Source organism: Thunnus maccoyii, chromosome 8 (assembly GCF_910596095.1).
Source record: "Thunnus maccoyii chromosome 8, fThuMac1.1, whole genome shotgun sequence".
NCBI classification, from domain to species: Eukaryota; Metazoa; Chordata; class Actinopteri; order Scombriformes; family Scombridae; genus Thunnus; species Thunnus maccoyii.
This window is the reverse complement of record NC_056540.1, coordinates 27,573,234-27,595,469: the sequence shown is the minus strand read 5'-3', so window position 1 is coordinate 27,595,469 and position 22,236 is coordinate 27,573,234. Positions and strand designations below refer to the sequence as shown.

At 39.4% G+C, this 22,236-nt stretch overlaps 1 protein-coding gene across 6 annotated transcripts in view; it reads right to left on the bottom strand.

Annotated features, from left to right (window-relative positions):
- Positions 1-19,557, bottom strand: part of prom1a (prominin 1a) — an 82,780-nt gene extending 63,223 nt beyond the window's left edge. For all 6 annotated transcript variants that reach the window (XM_042418823.1, XM_042418824.1, XM_042418828.1 and 3 more), the window contains exon 1: positions 19,017-19,557. In XM_042418823.1, coding sequence (XP_042274757.1) covers positions 19,017-19,245 — 229 coding nt within the window. In that variant the 5' untranslated portion in view covers positions 19,246-19,557. The remainder of the gene's footprint in view (positions 1-19,016) is intronic.
- Between the last annotated feature and the right edge of the window lie 2,679 nt (positions 19,558-22,236).

Sequence of the window (22,236 nt, the reverse complement as noted above, 5' to 3'; positions counted from 1 at the left end):
AACAGCGTCAACCCTGGGGCAAGCACCATCGTTGACAGAGTGGACAACTAAGATCAGAAAAGTTACTAACGGGAAACAATCTGAGAGGGCCAACATTTCGTGGGCTCCAGTGTAGCAAGCGGCTATCTGGATAATGGATATCTGGGCCAAGACTTCCTCTCCGTATGCCAGTTGTTGTTTACAGTCCAATTAGCAACTTGATGATAGCCAATGGGTTCCAAGATTGCATTTCGGCCAATGCACTCTGTCTCTTTTGTTCTCCACATGGACTGTTTACTTGCATAAAACCTAAGCCCACTCAAACATGATTGGTCAATACCACACGGACTACAATAACAATAACTGTTTATAGAGATTAATGTAATTAGTACTACTACTTATGGTGTTTTGTGATTGGTTACATGCATTATTCAATACTGAGTCCACAGTCAAAATTCTTCATACAGTCAACTTTACCAACACGCTGCTGGGCAAAGCAGTTCATTTTATACTCAAAAGCAAATCCTTCCAGCAGACACACTTGATTTCAATTGACAACAATTCATGTGTCAATCAGAACACACTTGGAAAAAAAACACAGGCAACACATGATGCATCTTTTTCGTTAAACAAACTTTTCATTACAAAATGTACAGTTAGATTTGTACCTCTCTATAGAGTGTACTACAGTGTATTCTACAGGAACGAGTCATAGAAATGCAGCAGGAAAGGTTTTGGTGGGGGTTGGTTGAATATAGATGTATTTCAACATGGTTATAGTTAGACTTGACAAATTGGTGTCGACAGGATATGACATGTTAATTTGTGAGCATAAACTGAAGAGTTTTGAAGTGAGTATGCAAGGATTTGCAAAATGGGCTGCAGATCCACTGTTTTTTGTTGGTTTGAGTGAGAGAAGTATTCAGGAAATTTGAAGGCTGTAGTCAATGAATGCTTTTTTTGTGAAAGCAATGCCAATTTCGTCACAGTTTGAGCCATAATTGTTGCTGTGTGAAGAGTTTTGAAGATACATATGCAGTATTGAACCATGCATGTAACCAATCGTATGAAACTGTAATAACTTTCGCAAACATTAACATCAGCCTACAAATAGGTGATGATTTGCTGGGTTCTTTTCTACTAAATCCATGATTACATCAGATCATGCTTTGATAAATGTCTTCCAGTGAATCTTAGTTCAACAGTTACTTGACATTTAACTGAGACATTTCTGAGAAAGGAGGACAATTATGTGTATGTACATGTGATCGTGTCTCAGGAGCTGACTGTTCTCATCAGAGCTGACTTCCCATGAGCTTGGTGTAAAAACACCTCTGCTTAAGGTAAACAATCTGTTACCATAGAATCTGTAACTATGGCGAGAGAGTCAGACTTAACTTTACACAACCTGACGACAGGAGGGACGAACACACACACACACACACACACACACACATACACACACACACACACACACACACACACACACACACACACACACACACACACACACACACACACATATACACATTTACAATTTTGGGGACATTATATGGACTTACATTAATTTCCTGGAGACTTACCCTAACCCTAACCTTAACCACTGACGTAAAAATCAGCTTTTTCCCAATTGGGGACACGGCTTTTGTCCCCAATTGGACAAGCCACCCCCAATTAACTGGTCTCTAGTCTGAAATGTGTCCCAAAAGTAGGCTTAGTTAGGCCACACACATACGCACATACACACACACACAGGCTTTTAATTTAAAACCGTTAATCTTTTTACCTTGATACCTTGGTAACAATGTTCTCCCTGAAGTTGAGCGGCTGAGAACATGTTGGTGTCGCTAATAAAAAAGGTATTAGTCGGTCCAGACAACTTGACCTCCCATGAGAAAGTTACCCTGCACATTTCAATTAACCCTTACATACTACTCATATTCTCCATATATACACCCTTCAAACTTCTGAACCACAAATTTATGTATTTTCATGCATAAATACCTCATCAGTCATTAATAAATGGGTGATTAATCCTCAATGAAGCTTTCAGAGAGCAGAGAGAGTGTCACAATCACACTATATTATGGCTGTATCTTAAATAAAACAGGAGCACATAATAGCCATCATTGAATTTTATTTAATGTGACGAATGCAGCAACATTTTTGAATGGCAATTTTTGAATTTTTGAATAAATATTGACTGTTGAAAGAAAGACGAGACTGGATTTGGACTGGGAGGACACCATCAGGGAGCAGATAGAGAGCCCCACTCCGCTGGCATAGCCTCGGGCCTCATTGGCTCAGCTGGACCTACAGCAGGACTATGGTGGCGTGTGGCAGCCAGATGTGCTGCTGCTCTAAAGTGAACTCCTCTCAACAATAGAAAGTTAACAACATAATTTAAATGGAACAACCGGGAGACTTAGCTTGTTTGTCATCGTGGCTAATGATATCAGACCAGTTAACAAGCAGTGACAAACAAGATGACCAACAGCCACAAATGGACGTTATGAAATGGATACTTCGTCTCCATGAAAGAAAGCAGAAGACATCAGATAACATGAGTCAGATAAACCTCTCTCTCTTTTCTCTTTGGTCACTGATTTCTTCTCTGATGGTTAAATGTCTCTCTGTGGCTGTTGTGTGAATTCATCTCCTTAAAAAGACTGCAGCAGAGATCATATAATGTGCTGTAGGTAGTTTGCCTGTTATAGAGTTGGAATTTATCCAGTTTTTAATTGATTGGTTGTTCAGTCACCTGTTGATGTTGTGTGATTTGTGAGTGAGTGCACAGGAGGTCCTGCTGCTTGTTTGTGAGCTGAGCCGTATATTGAGTAATAAGCTTAAAGTAACTAGAATTAAGACTTTTTAAATACTAAAAGCAACTCGAATAACAACAGTATTAACATGTCAGCTTTGTAGGCTATTTTTTGTATGTCGTGCATATAGATAAGAGTGTGTAAGTCATGTATTTGATACATGCATTAATACTTTCTGATGTGAACCTACACTTTTAGATCTGTGAATGTTTTTAGTGATAAATCTTTCTAGTGTTCAGCACTGATCTGTACCTGTATCGGATTATAAACCTTGTGATACTTTATATATTTCTGTATACTAAGAAAATACACAGGAAACACATGTAAATCATCAGATATGTTGTCTGTTTTTGATGAGAACATGAATCTGTTGTCACGATAGAACAATACTATACATTTGAAATTAACTTTGCTTAACTTTGTTGGTAAAATGACACATTCTGAACCACTCCAAGACTAAAATGAGCACTTCTTTGTTTAGAAACAATATGTATATGCTAAATGTTTTTAATGGAGCAGCTTTTTCACCACTCAGTGGGTTTTTGTTTTTGAAAGCAAAGCAAAGCAGCAAGCAGTTTTATATGCCATTTAGTGAATGGCATCTAAAATTGTCCCCCTCTCTGATTTCACTGGGTGGGGGACAATGATATAGTATGATGCGGTTTGTTGTAATATTTCATGTTACATTCTGTTTGAATGTGTGTTGCTATAATTCAACAGGTTATGCTGTAAATTATGTTAGTGTAAGGTGTTTTAACATTTTGTTCCCTTTGCCCCTTTGCCAACTTTGAGCATCTGCCCCTCTAAAGGTCTCTGCATGGCCCTGCATTTGAACATAAGAGAGATGAGTAGCCAACTAGTGTAAAATAATATGACGCCGGAGGTTGGTTTTCCTCCTGTCCTCCCCAATTTTTTGAGTCACCAGCCACCACTGATGTGTATACATACACTATGTGTATCCATACAGGATGTATGCGTGTGGGTGTGTGGAGAGCACTTTACTGTGGCCTCCCATGTAAACAGCTGAGTCTCTTCCCTGCATAAACAGCTGGAGTCCCACACTCCATTTCACTCTGTTTTCACACAGTAGCCAGATGAGCACATATGCACTCACAGAAAAGAAACATCCACATCTCTTATCTGCTCAAGAGTTCACATGCATTGATACAGCTTCATGCTGAAATGCATTTCTAGTTACACAATAAAACACAATCCAGTGTGCACATTTAGTATGTTAATAAACTTGACAGCCTCGCCTCAAGTAAAAATCACATTGATGGGTAGAAAAGCATGACAGGAGATGCAAACACACACACACACACACACACACGCACACAGATAAAAATAAATCTGGGAGACATGGCAACAGACACTAATAAACCATGTTATATTGCATGGGGACATGCTGCAATCGTGTCCACTGACTTTGAGATATGGCAATATAAATCCAGTGTACTGGGGATCTGAATGATAAACATAAAGTAGAGTGATATGCAGTCAGAGATACAATAGTCTACCATCTGTTGTAGTATTTGTTCACTTTATTAATTCGCATTAACATTTTTTATATTCCGATTCAGACATAAGGCTACATTTTGCTGCTCTTAAGGACAAAGACTTAAAGGAGCAACGTTTCTGAGAGAATTGTATTCCCTCTTTCCTGAGAACACTGACACAAAAATCATCCAAGTTTCCCTGGTAAATTATTTATTCAATGTGGCATGCTTACATATACTACCCTATGCATCTTGACATACAATGGTATATGGCATTATAAGGTATATCCATACCTCTCAGCCCTCAACACTGTAATGAAATGATTCCAGGGTATTTGCAGGTCTTGAAAAGTCTTTTCAGTTTACTAAAAAAAAGGCCTCAAAATGTATTAAAAAGTCTTAAATTTCATGTACAAAAGCAATATCTTACCTCCTGTAGACCGTAGTGTTAGTTATAAAAGGTTTTTGTATCTGATTGAAAGTTGTTGGGACATGTTACTCTCCTATAAACTAAAAGCTAGATTGTTTCGACAGTGGATTGTGCTGTAGGAGCCTTTTTTGTGAGTTTCAGTCAGCATCATCAGACTTATACCAAACACTGTCACTACTGCTAGCTTCAGTTGCTAAGAAGCTCAATGATTCATTGCCGACAAGTCAATTTCAGCAAAAAAAAACCTAAACAAATTAATAAATCATTTTAAATTGGTAAAGCCATCTATCCATTTTATTTGGGTCCATTTGCACTAATTTAATTAATGATATAATTAGGCAGTATTTTTATATAATGCTGGTAAGTATTGAAAATTGTGATATAATAATAAATAATTCTAAGCCATATTGCCCCTACTAGTGTTCCATCATACTTTGGCACTTTGGCTGGTATTATTCTGATTTCTTGACTTTGATGTATTGCATTCAATACATGCAAATTTACCAAGATGCAGTCCTACAGTTATTTAGAAAATAAGACGACTAAAGAAAATCAATCATTCCTTTCCTCTAATTAATGGGCTCAATTAGAGCCTCTGTATGCTTCAGACAAAGTTGTACTCGGATGGTCGAACAGCGTTTGAAGTCCCCTCCCTCCAAACCTTTCAGACGTTGCTGAACTAGGGTGGCTTTCCGACAATTCAACAAGCACACCCTCTTCATGCAGCAACTGGTCTGGTGTGCAGACATAATTAGGTAAGATTTAAACTTCTATTTTATGTTCTCTTGTTTTATTCTTCACACAACTACATCCACTCCATTTTTGTGAAAACACACGAGTACAAGAACATGAATACCTTCAAGGAGAGACTGTATGAAAGTGAGCGCTGTTCCCATTTATGTGATTCATTGTTTGAAGACTACAAAGACACACAAAAGACACAAACCTCTTGGAGAGAGAGTTTGGGGAGGCAGTGGGATGCAGTCAGAGGGAGGCTTTGACAGCAGACTTTTCATCCCACCTTTGAATATGGCCATTCACAACTGTCCTAAACCCTTTAATGAGGCTGGACAATACGTGTGACCTGTTTGTTTCAAGTATATTGAACCCTTGACTTTAGTATGAGTCAGTTTGACTGGATTGTTTGATTACATCTCAAAGTCAACAGTTTTTACTTAATTTAATTTATTGTGACATTGTACTACATGGATGAATGACATGAACATACATTGAAATATTACTGTGCAGTACAGTGAGGAAAATCTTCAACTCTACAACTTTAGTCCAATTAATATTTCTTTTTGTCATTTTAATATGACTACTGGCTATAAAGTGGCTAAAAGGACTAAGAAAACTGGTTGCTAATTTTTTTTAGCCATGGGAAAGTCTTAGTACGACTGAACCCAGATATTCTGAGCTGTTGCATCGTCGACCTTTAGGTTAAGTCGTTAAATGAAAGTCCAGGGACAAAAGGACAAGTGATCTGCAGTGGAGTCTGCTCGGTGTGCTGACCACTGGACAGCCAAGAGGATTGGCTCGTCTGACCCAGGTAAACAAAGTCCCAGATTACCGTGTGCTAATCAAGGCTGAAGCCATGGTACTAAGGTGACAATGACAAACAGAAACAGTGACCTGCAGGGTGTGGAGACCAATCAGGAGGAGTACACATAAACATTTATGCTAATTTTAGCCATTTAGCTGATGCTATCATCCAGAACAACTAGCATACATGATACACATGAATACATGAATGATAAAGTCAACCAGGGCCAGTTTGGACTGATCCTAAATAACTTCTAAATCAAGCATACTTGACACACAGCTTGTCATTCAGAGCTAAATTACATCCCCTAAAAGTCCTTTCTGAGTTGTGACACAGCCATGTTCCCGTGACACATCCCACTCAGGGGAACAGTCTCTCTAGCACTGAGTGAAGGCTACAAGCGTCTTGTGAAGGAGTGTGATGAGTGGCACCGAGACTAAACGCCACGTTGGAGAGGAAGGCCGTTTAGAGTAGTCATCTCCGGCGTTGGCAGGTTGACCCCTTACTGCCACACATCTGCAATTACAAGTCACCATGTCCCCTAGAGTCGACTCGTAGCGGGCACCACTGCGCCCACCAATGAAGCGGAACAAAGGGACAAAGAGCGCATGACTTGCCATCCATTCAGCAGGACTGAGCTGCTCGCCTCGCCCTCGCCTCTCCTGCTTGGCTACCCAGGCCTGACCCAAATATGACGTCCCCGAATGAGACACGGCTTTAGCAGCACCCGGGGAAGTGGCAGTTCTTTCTCCGACGCAGCTCCTCCTTTTCCCTTTCCTTTTGTTTTCTTTCTTGCTTCTTTAAATAAGCTGATATCTTCTCAGCCTTTCTTGCTCCAGTGATCTTTTGATTTTCGTCTCTACCTATGCTTTCACTCCGTCTGGCTTTGCCACATTTCTCACCTGCTCTCTGTCAGATAGCTGGGAGCTTAAACCGATGGTGGCATTATAATATTACCTTGAAATGTCTCAAACGTTCAACTTATCTTAATGCCATGGCTCTTATCTCCCTTTACTTAGTCTGCTAATATGCCAACCCCTATTGAAGCAAGCTTTCCAAATGAGATGCATCACTTTCCTCTCAGCAGAAGCAGAACAGAGAACAAATCTAGGAGCTGCTTGTTCAGTCTATTGATCTGCTTTCCTTTTATACTGGAAGAACACACTTCAATACTAGGAGTCTTGCAGTGCCCCTTGAATTCAACAGTTTGTATTGTCTTGTATTGTCTTAAAGGGGACTTGTGCTTTTCCTTATTGTCAGTCATATATATAATGTTACAATGTTGGATGTTCATATTAAACAAGGCCAAAGTGTCTAATAAAGAGGTAAATGTATGGAGAAGTAATCCCTGTGAGCAAAAAACACCGGCTTCTGACTGCTCTGAACTATTCGGTTTCCAACTTTTTTTACTACTTTCAGCCCGAGCCAACATCGGCTTGTAACGGATTTCTTTATGTGGTCATCTGCTCCACACACAGCACGCTAACATTATGGTGTTTTTCCATTGTTTTGGGGGTATTCATGCCGAGCCATGACTCGAATCAAGCTGACACGCTGTGAATGTTTTTCCTTTACGCAGCACAGCAAAGTAAAATAAGTAGTTTACCTGTTGGAGGTGTGCTGGTTGTCTACAGCTCTTCATCAAACATCATCATCACTGTGGCTGTTTCTGCTTGTACTATTCTTCCCTGCATTATTTCTAACTGATTCGCTGAACAAACAGCTCCAAATATCTCCGTACGTTGTTGTGTCGACTGGTTTTTAGCGTCGCTAACAAAGCTCTGCTAATTCAGTGAAGAACATGTTTCATTTCATTCAAATTCTTCACAATAAAAGTCTCCCGTTATTTAGTAATTTAAAAGCTTTTAATATGAAGAGGTAAAGCAGGAAATGCTGGATTTACATCGCCAGTAACTTAAAACAACTCTGATACAGCTGCCCCTTGGCAGGCTTCCGGAAAACTGGACAGTCAGAACAGAGTGGGCTTTAAAGAGACAGGAGCTAAAACTGCCTGTTAGAGGCGGAGGCTGAACTGAGGGGATACATAAAGAGTCAGTGTAAGATAAATACGTTTTTTTGAACTGTGAATCATGCAAAGCTACTCTAGTAGAGTCCCAGAATAAAAACATAGAGCTGGAAATGAGCATAATTTCAACGAAAGTTCTATCAGTGAGGCAGGTCTAATTATGAAAGCATTTCTTTGAAGCACTAGTAATTTGAATGCCCTTCACAAGTTACCAAACACTTTGTAACTACTGCACTGACAAGATTAATACACAAAAAGCTTTTTGTGGGTTATTTAAATGCAGAAGTACCAGTCTCAAAATTAGGTCTATGCATCTCAATGACAGCTCATCTTGAATTCTCCTTTGAAGCAAAAATAAGCATTTACAGTAGCAATTTAGTTTAATTTTAGTTAGTTTTTGTAATTTCATGCATTTTTCACATTAAAACATTTTTGTGTGAAAATGAATACATTTTTGTCTTGATTTCATCTTAAACATTATGCTATACTAAATCAAATTCAGGCAGATCCTGAGGAGGCCCAGCAGTGAATAAATGTGCTGGCAGTGAGGCAGAGAGCAGCTGACCTGTCAATCATAGTTCACAGACTTGATCCTTAAAATAGCCAACGTGTCCATCAACATTTCTATCAAAAATTTCTCGAGTGTGATGACAAAATTGTACCTCGAGGGGCAATTTTTTTGTTAAAGGACTCCTGCAGTGTTGTTGTGGCAGGGATCTGACTTCTGACCTTTAAATTGAATAAATGTCTCATACAATCTAAATAGACTCTAATAGCTCAATACATAAAAAAATGAAACAGAGTCTTAAACTTTCATTTGTTCAGAAAAATACAGTATTTTTTAGTAATGTGTTATTTCACATTTACAGTTACAGACACATTTGCACCATTTTTCAATGGACATCACTGAAAAACATGACCTAGAGCTTAAATTTAGGTAATAAACAACTTTCATTAGTTTAAGGTGAGGTAAACTTTGGTAAGTGAAGTGAAATTGAGCTGCTGGTTGTTGGAGCTGAAGGGAATGTTAAACTCGTCCACCGCCTTGACTTTCACAGCTTGACTGAGCTGTTTTTGATGTTGAGCTGCCGCCCATCTCAAGCTGTGTGTCCACCATTAAATCAACTTATTTAGGTGGAAAGAGTGAAAGTCTATTCCTCTCACTCTACCTGCATGTACACATGTCATTTCAGTTTTGTAATATCATGCCTCAGTGGTGGAAAAAATACTCAGATCTTTTACTTAAGTAAAAGTACCAATACAGCAAAGTAAAAATACTCAATTACAAGTAAAAGTCGTGCATGAAAAATCCTGCTCAAGTAAAATAAGTACTAGCAGCAAAATGTACTTAAAGTATTACAGTGAAAGTAAGATTCTGTCCCTCTGACTGATATATTATCACATCAATATGTAAGCAGCATGTTATTGTTGTAGCTGCTGGAGGTGGAACTAGTTTGAACTACTTTATATACAGCTAGCTAGTTTAGTCCAGTGGTTCCCAACCTAGAGGTCAGGCCCCTCCAGAGGTTGGGTCACCACATAAATCTGAGGGGTCATGAGATGATTGATGGGAGAGGAAAGAAAAAAAAAAAAAAAAGTTCTGATGCACAAATCTGTTTTCAGTATTTCGACTTTTTCTCTAATCTTTGATTTTTGGTGAAATATTGGATCATTTGAACATTTATTGAAATGAAACCATGTGAGAAGTTTAGAGGGAAAAATCACTATTTGGTGGAACTGTTAACAACTCATAGACATCTGAAATGTGACCCTGACTGCACACTGCTTTTTGTAAGACGTCAAAAGCCAAAAAGGTTGGAAACCACTGGTTTCATCTTTAATAATGTGTTGTATTTTAAAAGCTCGTTATATTATCCATTGTGTCATATTGTCATCTGAAAAGTAACTAAAGCTGCCAAATAAATGTAGAGGAGTAGAAAGTACAATATTTCCCCCCTTAAAAGTGGTGTTTAAGTATAAAGTAGCATAAAATGAAAATACTCAAGTAAAGTACAAGTACCTCAAAATTGTACTTAAGTAACAGTACTTGAGAAAATGTATTAAGTTACTTTCCACCACTGTCATGTCGATTTCATGACATGGTAAATTGTCATTTCACTGTCCTTCAGGTGATCTTGGAATTGTTGCTGTTTTGTAAATTCTTCAACTTAAATGAACATTTCTGTATTTTTTACATTTTAAAATAGTGGTACAATCATTTTAGAATGAAGCAGTTCATTTACAACTGGCCACCTCGTCTGTCTGGCTGTGCCTACAGGAAGACTAATCCCAGATTTGTGGATCCATTTCAAGAGTAACAACATGTAGCTAAAGGCTATTTTGATATCTATTCACAGGATGGAAGCTGCAGGAAAGGAATTAAAGTGCTGCACAATATTACTTTTTGTGTTCTGATTATGCAGCGTGATCTTCTCTCACAAAGCTGGAGCAGAAGCAGGTTGAATGTAAAAGAAGCTGGTGTGTGTCAAGAGCGTTACCAGCTGTATGTTTCACCTGCTACACACGTCTTGGTTGGGAACGAAAAGCATGTTTTTCTCCTTTAAAACCTCCATTAATTCTAAAACACAGTAATACACATAATGGGAAGATTATGTTCCTCCACCATGAAACACCAGTATTTGACACATAAAAAGGCTTGTGAACTGTGCTGAGCAGAATAATTCAGGGCTTCAGCTAACACTTGTTTTCATCATTGATTAATCTGTCAATTTTATTATTCCTTTTGTCTATCGATTAATCGTTGAGACTATAAAGCATGAGAAAATAGTGAAAAATAGCCCATTACAATTTCCCAGAGCCCAAGTGTACATCTTCAAATTGCATTTTTTATTGGACCCACAGTCAAAAACACAAGCATTTATTAAATTTACAGTGATAATAAAGAGAAAAGTAGTAAATCTTCACATTTGTTAAGCTGGAACCAGAGTGCATTTGGCATTTTTGGTTGATAAATCACTGAATAGTTTCAGCCCAAGAAGGATTAAAGTTTTGGTAGATAAACTCTCAGTGTGTGAATCCAGAGGGCTGTTGTCCAAAGTCAAAACCCATCTACAGCATTGTACCACTTCACCCTTCAGGTGAGTTCACACTGAACATGAGGCAAATTTTAGAGGCGCTGCAGCTACATGTTAAGTCAATGCAGAGGTGTGAGTGGATGCAAATTTGCGCAGGGCGTTGAGGATTGAGGAGAAGATGCAGAGACTGGAGGACAATAACAGTTGGTGTGAGTTTTTGTATGGAAGCTGATATCTGCCAGGAAAATAAAAAAGTGTAAAATGATAGAGATGATAAAATACTCATGCTAAATGAAAGTTATAAGATACTCAAATTAAAATTATGAGAAATAATTTTGATTTACCATGAGAATTTTTATTTTTACCTTGCATAATTTTCATCTTTTTTTCTTTCCCTGGTGTAATTGGACTTCTGCAGTTTTAAGATCAGTCAGTTTCCATTCAAACAAACACACACACAAAGACATTTGGTCTGTGCATATGTTTTTAGCCAGTGACATCTGTACAGTCTGCATAAAAGGCTCTTTGGTGTGAATACATTTTGTTTGTGTTTAGTCTGAACACAGCTTTCCTTTTCGCCTTTTCAATATCAGAGTTGCCTGTTCCATGAAATCTTACTGAGATGCAGAATCCCTTTAACTTTTAGTGTGAGATGCACTTTATATGCCTTTCAGTTTCATGTAATTTCATGAGATACTTCTAAAGCTAAATGCTTTAAAATATGTGTGAGTATGTTATGTTCATGTCTCTGGGAGTATTCCACCACACAAAGATGTGCCCGATGATAAAGCATCTCTAAATATGTACATGAAGATGGAAACTAGTGAAATGCAAGTCAGTTTTGTACACATTCACCTGTGATATCCTACTTAGCTCTGTGCTGCAGTGACACATTGCCTCTGGCAATCAGCTGGCATTATGTTGTAGGCGAGTAAGGCTGTGCCTGTTTGTGTCCTGAAGCATCCCAGTGCCAACGGGCATCGCTGTCAGTGCAATGACAAGACTGCGTGTGACAGCACAAAAACACTGCAGAGGAACCATATACGTCACTTTCTGTCATCCAGATGCTACTACAGTATGACCGGGGAGAGCATATAGCAAAATGGTTCTCTTACATTTTAGAAATGCACAATATAACTTAAAATAATAATCTCTTAGTTTGGTGAGATTATTGGTTAGATTATTAGATAATATATTAAATTTCCAGTTGTGGTTTAATGAATCCTCTTATAATCACATCTCATATTGTTCAGTAACAGATGGAAGCTGAGAAAAGTTTAAAATATTGATATAATACTGATATATCCTCACGCCAAGACATGTTTACATTCAGGCCCTCAGGGCAGCTGTCCAAGCCCACAGAATAATGTAGCAACATGATTCCATTTTCTCTGTGAATGTCAAAATGTGTGGACATAATTACACTATTATTGGATTGATACAGCTCATGTTTTCCTTTAGTCTTTAAATTTAATCACGTTCATACAAAAAATGACAGGAATCCAGTGTTCTGCAATAAGGTACCTCACCATGCAAGACATCTTTATTTATCACATTACACTTTGCTCTATGAATACTGAGAAATTAAGCCTTTGGTAATGACAAAAATAGCAAAATAAGACACCAGCCCATAAATTAATTAAATATATCAGCACACATGGTTCTGTAAGTCATTGGTATACCCACTTGTTTTGATATTATGAATGGAGAAATGATTCAGATCTGCCAAACATTATGATTGCAAATGTAAACCCTTTTGGGGGAACATCACAGCACCTAATGGTAATCTCCACAGATGTGCCTGCTGCTCAAGAAATCTCTAATTAGGAAAAATGTTTGCAACTGGCTGGGAAAATGCTGAAAAATAATGACTCATGAATAAGTTTCTCTCTTTTCCTCCATCACCCCCAACTAAAAGGTTTGTGTGTCCTCACGGAGACGCGGAGTCAGCTACAGACTGGGACTTGCGCTCTCAGTATCTTGCTCAAGGACACTTCAGCAGAGCAGATGCTTGCTGTCAAGGGGCTGGAGCCCTGACCTTGAAGGACACTCTGTTTAATCACTTTACCACCATGCTGTGGTCTAACAGTGCCTGCAGCATCAACCAGTCAATCCACAAGGGCTGTGGGCAGCCTCTGGGTGAAGAGATTCAGTCAAATTGGACCCTGGAGAGTCGATGGCCTCTGTGTGTGTTCAAGGTTAAAACACCATGGCCAAACTATGGTGAAACAACTTTTTACCCATCTGCATATAAGTGGTATTATTCGGCTACCAAACAGCCTCGAAAATGAACATGTATCCAAGTTTTCAATGCTGTTAAAATCAGTTTTGGATAAACTAATGAAGACTGGCTGCTATTCGAGACACTGATGCGGTTTTCCTTCATAACCTGTTTTTCATCAGTGAAATCTTAATAATACAGGTGAACACAGAATGTTGTCGTTTCTTAACATTTCCACTTCAGCTGGAAAATGCTAAAAGACTCTGTATGTGCCGTCTAATCCACTAACAGTGATTTGTTATGCTTGTAATTTGGTTCATGTTTAGTTTAATGGGCTATAATAATGTTAATAGGCTGTTTGGAATAAATTAAAGGCTAAAATGATGAGATCACGTCAAAGGCGCCGAATTTATTGTCTCCTGGGGGGATGTCTGATATAGCTGCTCCCCCTAAAAAAGGCTGTCACATCATAAACATCATAAGAAACTGTTGGGAGAGCTTGCACTGCTTGCGATAATTACATTAAGATAAATGAAAGATCGCGGGTGACTGATACAGAGAGAAATATAATATGACAGAAGTATATTCTCCTTCAGCCACCTGTGGAGGCGGATGCTCTGTCGTGGTCCTGGATGTTTTAGTGCTACTCTACCTTGTATTATAAACTTAAATGTTTTTCAAAGGTCAAATTGTTAATAGACTAGACGTGAGTTATTGTGAGCTTGTTAGCCAATTAGCTCACATGGAGGTCTCTTCTGGAGGTCACTCGGACACCACGTCCAAATCACAGGAGATAGCACCATAAATTGTTTATGATGCTATTTCCTGTGTAGATTTGGCAGCTGACGGCTTCCTACTTGGGGAAAAATGTGAAGTCTCAGCAAACGTCAGGTTTGTGTACAACCATCCAGAGATAAAACTAAACAAGGACAAAACTAAAGACGGTTTTCTGCAGCAAAAACGTTTGAGAACAAGCAGATTCAAAAGTTTCACCCTACTCACTGGCATAGTTGAGATTTATCAGCATTTAACTTTAAACGGGCTCATGCTTTGTCAATATTTCTCCTTCTCAGAAGACATAAAAGCAAAAATGTCTGCTACTTTCTAATTCCAGTCGATCTTTTCTTTGTCCTTGCTTATAAACCTCCTGTTCCTCCTGGGTTTCTTTCTACATGTCCTTCACTGAACTGAAGTCCCTTTATGTCTCACAAAAATATAGAGAAAACACCCTGGCCTCCTTTTTGATGAGTGTGCTGACGTAAATAACAACCATACAGGGAGATCATATAACCTGAGCTGTATGAATATTGAGCACGTTCTGCCTCTTTTACTTCACATCACATGGGTGCAGTCAGACATATGTAGGGCAGCGAGGTGAACCAAAACACACCGGCCATGATAGCTGCCCATGGGTTTCCCTGGCAACTGTTACTTGCCTTGAATTAATGCCACATTTTCCACTCGTCCTCTGTGACTGAATTCCACCTAGGCGTGGTTTTTTGAGGAGAGGGGAAAACAGACGCTAATGAGAAAACTCTTTCCAACAGGGATCTGCTGCATGACAGTGGCTGGCATCGTCTCCCCATGCAGCCGCGCTCACCCACAGGCGTGAAATGATACTGTTAAAACTGCAGAAGGAGCTTAATGCACCTCTATTCTCTAGTGATGGCTGACTTGCACCAAGATTAATTACAAGACATAAAAAGAAAGGGAATCCAAGAGGCCAAAATAATATGACTGTGATGAATGTACAGTTTTTATTCATTAATTAGAGTCCTGCATAAAAATAAACTCCTTGCAGCCGAAGGTCGCCGGATTCGGATGTGCGTCCACCTAAAATCATGTTTTCTCCTGAAGTGTCCTTGAGCAAAAAGCTGCATCGCAATCTAAACTCCCTGCTTCAATGTGAAATCTTGGAGAATGTGTGTGTTACTCATGATCCTGTGCATCACTCTGCGCGTTGGCATGTTGCAGTTGTGTGTTGGTGAGCGTGTGGGAAGGTGTGAAGGAGGGCGGGGGGCGTCAACAGCTCCTGCGGGCTTCCACACTGCAGCGAAAATGTTAGAGAGAATATGTCACTGTTCATTTGCTTTGTGTGGGTGCCAGTGATAGACATTTGTTGCTTCTTTTGCTATTAACACCTCCTACGTGCTCGGATACACAGACAGTTTGATCCAGAGAATTAACGTGTCAGTCGACAACTGCAGGCATTCATGAGTGTAAAGACTTTACACAATATAAAATGTCATGCAGCGATTGTGGAAGACGTGATGACGAGGCGTCGCTTATTGCACAGCAACATAATGTTCATATAACTGAATGGTTTCTTACTGTTGCAGTGTGATACTGTATGCTGAGACGTATCAGATGGGGCAAATGAACGGAAACACTTTAAATTTCAAAAGGTATACATCACTGTGGCTTTACAGATATAATAATATGGTTTGGTGCTGAAATGAGTATTTCATTAATTGACTAGTTGTAGAGCTGAGCAGTGAATATTTTGAGTCTTGGTGCCAATAGCAAAATGTTGCTTTCTTTAAGACTAGAGCTGCAACAATTAATCGATCGACAGAAAATTAATCGGCAACATTGGTTCCAGCTTCTCAAATGTGAATATATTCTGGTTTTCTTTCTCTTCTGTGATAATAAATTGATTTTCTCCAGATCTTGGACTGTTAGTCAGACTAAACAGGACATTTTGAAAAGCAACCATGGGCTCTGGGAACTCGTGAGGGACATTTTTCACAATTCGTTGAATAATCTGTACTGGAAATTAATTGAATTAATGAAAATAATGTTTAGTTGCAGCCCTATTTGAGACAAAACCATGTTAAAACCCTTTACAAAAGAAACCAAAGTTCTCAGAAGTTAAATGTCTCAACAAGCGGCTGTAGAAGAACTTAAGCTAAATAAAATTAGTCTAAAATTAGCAAAAATATGATTTAAATCAGGAATTATCAATCAGGTGTTTGATGCCAACTTTCAGGACTTCATGGTTTTCAATAATCATGTCAGAGACACATTTCACTTTGTACCAAAGTGTTGAGGTTCAATATTATGGCTGTCTTTTTTTTTAAATTAAGGTTGAACAAATGACAATTAACAAGAAATTAGTACATTATTAAATCAAATGCAATCTGTGTAGCCTAATTTAAAACCTTGCTGTGGAACAGTGCTGCCTCACTTGAGTGACAAGCTAACAGGTGACTTCAGATTAGTTGCTATAGTAACGTTACTGTAAGGCAGTTGTATTTCAAAAGTCAGCAAACAGTCTTACTTTTACCTACTGTTTTTTCCATTTATGATGTCAAATCCAAAATGCTGCCACACGTTACTTTTCAGATGTATTTTTTTTTTTTGTGTGTCATGATTATTCTTTACTACAGCTCACTAGTTTCCTTTGTTTTGCTGTAATGAAAAGAAGAAGAACCATCAATTAATAGCAAAAATCCTAAACATTAACTGCTTCCAGCTTCTAACATGTAAAGATTTGTTGTTTTTTTGTTGTTGTTTTTTTTTTCCATTTAAAAAAATTGAATATCTGTTGGTCGTTCATAACTGAAGATGCCACTTTTTATTATGTTATGTTTATTATGTTATGTTATTTTATGACATTTTATGGACCAAATAATTAATCAGTTAATTACATTAATAATCAACAGATTAATCCATAGTGAAAACAAATGTTTGTTTGTCCTGTAATAGCTGTCAACTATCTAAACCTGCATAGAACATTAACTGTTCACAGTGAAATCCTTGAATTGGATCTTGTCATTTTGAACATGATGCTGTTAATGTTTTTTTCTTTTTCAGTGTAATTTCTGGCTATGACATGTTCCTTTAAGGAAGACATGATTTGAAGATTGACTACAAGATGAACAACTTGGTAAAATGTAATCTTTTTGCAGCTTGAGGATTCAGTGATTCATTCTTTAAATGTCTGCTGGAGGCAGGCTAACACTGTGGCTAACCGCAGGCTTAAGTGAAGAGACACCCTCATCCACCCAACCTAAACAAAGCCCCACTCTGACATCTGCACCACCTCCAGTCAGAAACCACTGGAGTGGAAAACATTTGCAGATTTCTTTTACATCACTTGTCATAGATTTTAATGTAACTCCAAGTTATGTTTTCCAACAAACTGCAGCGTGCAAAGAGAATTCCTGTGACAAGCTCGGAAAGTCCCAAAGGTTTGCTGCAAACCAATCCATATTCATCAAAACAGACCTGACAGATCACTGGATTATCACTCTTAATATCCATGCATGCATTGCCTCTATTAATAATCAGATGACCTTTACTCACGCCATAGATTCTGATGAACCCAAAATAATAATGAATCCCCTGAGGCTTTCTAATTAAAGCAATGACAGAACTAAACTACTGTTGTGCAAAAGCATCTGATTCATTCCCTTTGAGTGGTAAACAAGAGTTTTTCTGCTGAACTGCTGTGTATGAACCAACAGTTTCCCAATGATTTCCAGTCTCCGCCTCACATCATTTGTTGGATGCACCCATGAATGAACTAACAACTCCACTGAGCAGTGGTCTGCTCCATAGGATTAGGCCGTGAGCCCCCAAGTGCTGGTGACAAACTGGAAACTAAAAGGCCAACAACATATGGCGCAGGGGCTTATGGGATTACCCAATTAACAAGGTGACTCAGAGAGCTGTTAATCTGCAAAATGTTCCGCTGGAGTATGAACACAGACTGTGACGCATGCAGGGGGCCGCATCTTTTGAGCATCCGCGACCCCATTAAACACACACACCTCATGTTTGTATGGTTAAGCAGTCAGCTCTAATTGCATTAAATGTAGAACCACGCGCACCGTGGCTTTCTGGGTGTCTGGGTGCTCCACGCGCTCATCCGATTTCCAACAAACATTCGGGCGAAAAGGGGTGTGTGGCCAGCCACTGGCCATGTGATGCTGTCAGCAAAAGCTTCATTAACTGTAATTACCCTGACACAGGGCGAGCCGCAGGCACAAACACCGCTGTCAACTCGCGCTGTCAGCTCTGCGCGCAAAGCACAACGCGCGCGGCAAGGAGGGACGTGACGCACACATGGGCAACATATCCGAGAGTGAACACCTTTTTTACGCGATGAGACACACGACAAGCCCATCATGATCGGCTAAATAGAAGATTCATTCATGAAAACCGATTCAAACATCTTTGCATGCAGAGTTTTGGCGCAGTGAAAAAGTGCCAACTGGGTTTTCATGTTTTCACTACAAGCAGGGTTCCAGTAACACGTAGACTAGATCTCAACAGGGTGCAGTTGATCTGGATATTCTGGATCCAACCCAACAAGATTCACTCTGTCAGGACACAGGGAGACACACTTAGCACCAACATTTCTCGCCCAGTGCCAGTTAATCACAACCTAAACTTGGCCAAGCTGTTTTCTAAAGTGGTCACTCAGGGGTTTCTGCAATGTGAGGATGAGGATGCTTACCTTGCGGGAAAGCGTTGGGTTGCACCATGTACAGATAAGTGTGCACCATGTGGAACAGAATCCCAATCGGTCCCGGTTCGTAGTGGGCCAGTGTCTCGTAAACTCCCGCAGGCACATAACCGAAATCCAACTTTCCCGGCGGTGGGAGTCTCCGCGATTCCGTCTCTTGCTGGAGTTCGCCGGACGCCAAAAGCACCCAGAGCAGCAGGAGGATCCCGGTCTTCCACATCGTGCCTCGGCTGGCTGATAAACTGGAGTTAAATGCCCAAAGAGAAATGCACGCTGGAAGACGACTGCTTGGATTCTAATCTTCCTTATCAACGGGGGGAGGGAAATAAAAGGGGAAAGGGGCGAGAATATGCGTGAAAAGTGTCCAGATGGATGGACCGCAGCTTTTTAAGTCCTGCTGCCCGCGGAGAGACTCGTTCTGAGCATCGTTGCCCGCGGTCTGTGGCTCCCGATGGACGCAAACCGGGTGATCTTGTCCCCCGTCTCCGCTCTTCGAGGCGTTCAGTCCCTCTGAGATGAGCGCGCCTGTCGCTTCCACTCCAGCATCTGTGCGTACGGGGATGCGCTGCGTCACGGGAGCGAGCGGGATGCGCGCCGCCGTCGCCTCTATACATGGAGGACTGGTCCAGAGGGATGCGCTCCTCCTGCCGGGGACAGGAGGAGGGAGTCAGGAGAACATCTTGTTTCTCTGTATCTGTAAAATCTCTGTGGGGTCTCTACAGTCTGAACAGATCCACCTTAGGTTGAAATCTCTAAGGGACATAGACAGTGGTGGAATGTAACTGAGTACCTTTATTCAACTACTCTTCTTAAATTGGCTACAGATTTGAGGTATTTTCAATCAGAGGTGAAAGAAGTATTCAGATCCTGTACTTCAGTGGAAAAAACACACTGTAAATATATTTTATAACAAGTAAAAGTCACAATTGTACTTAAATACAGTACCTGAATAAATTATACTTAGTTCCTTTTCAGCATTACTTCTATTTAACTTTAGTACTTCCATTTTATGGAAAGTACTATTTTTCCATTTTACTGATACTTCTACTACAATACATTCATCAATGGGAAATGTACTTTAATTACATCACATTTATCTGACATCTGTAGTTACTTTACAGATGAATATTTCATACAAAACATGGGTACAATGTCACAGATTAAACTGCCCAACAGTCGGTTAAATAGTTAAAATCAGCAAGAAAATGGTGTTTATAAAATAATGTTTGTAAAATAGCCTGCATAGTGAGTACTTTTACTTTTGATACTTCAAGTATGTTTTGCTGATAGTACTTCTGTACTCTTAGTTAAGTAAGAATTTGACTTGTAATGGAGTACAGTGTGGTATTGCTGCTTTTACTTTAGTAAAAGCTCTGTACAGTACTTAGTTCTGGAAATTAGCTGATTAATTGATTAACCTGTAGTTAGAAAACAAATTGATTTAATCAGTGAAGTTGTTTATCAATCAAAGACGCCAAATCTTCACTGCTTTCAGTTTCTCAAATGTGATGATTTGCTGCTTTTCTATTTGTTATATGATTGTAAATTAAATATCTTTGGGTTTGGTTAAATTATATAAAGATATGACTTAAACTTTATAACTTCTGTGCGGACACAAAGTTGTTAAGGGAAAAGAAACCCTGTTTTATGTTTTTATGAAAATATAGTCATTAAATGTGAAACTTGGTGAAATTTTGGGGTGTTTATCTTATGATTACTTATGTTCTTTATTCAGGATGCTATATAAGTGTTGCAAAACCAATATTCAAGTTAGTCACATACACAAATCACCCTTGTTTCCAAAGGTTTTATGATCATTATTATGCAGTAGACGATTTAAAACTAAGAAAATAGGACGCTTTTAATTCATTTATAGGTTAGTTTTTGAAAAAGACGCAATTCTTCTTGTGCTGGTCTGTGTTTCCCTTCATTTTAATGAATTTCATGAACATGCCCCACAGCTAACACTGGATCTCTCCTGCTAACAGGTGCGCTCTGTCCTCTTGACCTTTGACCCCCTTTTCAACCCAGAGGACAGACAGGATACCTGAGGTACAGCCCACATGGTGTGATTGGTGGAGCGGCGGTCAGGTGGGCTTCTCTTCTGTCTCTGTGCACAATAGCGTGCTTGTCTTCGCTCTGGAGCTCAGGGGGCCCAGATCCTGGAGACAGGGGGACTGCTGTTTAGAAAGCTTTGATCACTGATTCTGAGCACCTTTTTTTCACTGATCACACACATACTCATTAGACCTGCAGGAGGACATATGGGACTTTTTTTTTGCACAAACACTTCTGAAACACTGGAGGAAGAAAGCGTGTGATTGGTTGAGGACAAACGCTGCCAAAGAAAATATTTTTTAGAGCACAAGTTTGGCTAAAAAGAACTCTGATTAATATACATAAAAATACAAAAGCTGTCTGTATTCCTTCTTCATCTCGCTTTAAAAATAAATCAGTACTTTCACCATTACAATCGTATTATCTTCAAAGTCTGATTCATGTACTGGACTCTCTCCAAACACTATTACTACTCCAAGCTTCTCTTGAGATGACTTCCTGGTAACTGTGACAGAGCTGAGGCTCGTCTCAGTCCTCAGCAGCGTAAGGAGCTTAGCCCTCTAATAATGTCTGCTGCAGATTTACTCTGCCTGACCTTACCTCCTGAACAGATACTGTGAGACCCGGCCTCCGGACAGGTGAGGTCACGGGTGGTGTAAACCTCTTGCTTACAGGCAGCAATAAAAAAAAAGAAAAAGAAAAAGAAAGCTCCTTCCTGTGTTCCTGTTATCCATGTGGAGCTGTAATCCTGTATTTTGGTATGCTTCCAACAGCAGAAATATAATTTCAAACTGCATAGTTTCACAAAAAATCCAAACTCAAACTTGTTCTGGAGCTTTCAACTGTATTGTATGGCATTCATCAGTGGATTGGGGTGTGCTCAGTCGTCATGAAGATGGGTCCGTTGACACAAGAGCTCAGCAGCTGTTATGGTTTCACCCACAGTTCTCGTCGTGTCGGCTTCAAAGTGAAGCACGAAAGTTCATTCTTGACCTCGAAATTTGTAGTTTGATGGAACGATCCCGACTCCACTTACTGGCTTTTCCCAGAATTAAGCTGCTTATGTTTCATATATAAAATCTATTTGCCTACAAGAAAGCAGATGTAAATTTAAGATTTGAAACACACTGCTTTATGTGTGAAAGATTCACAT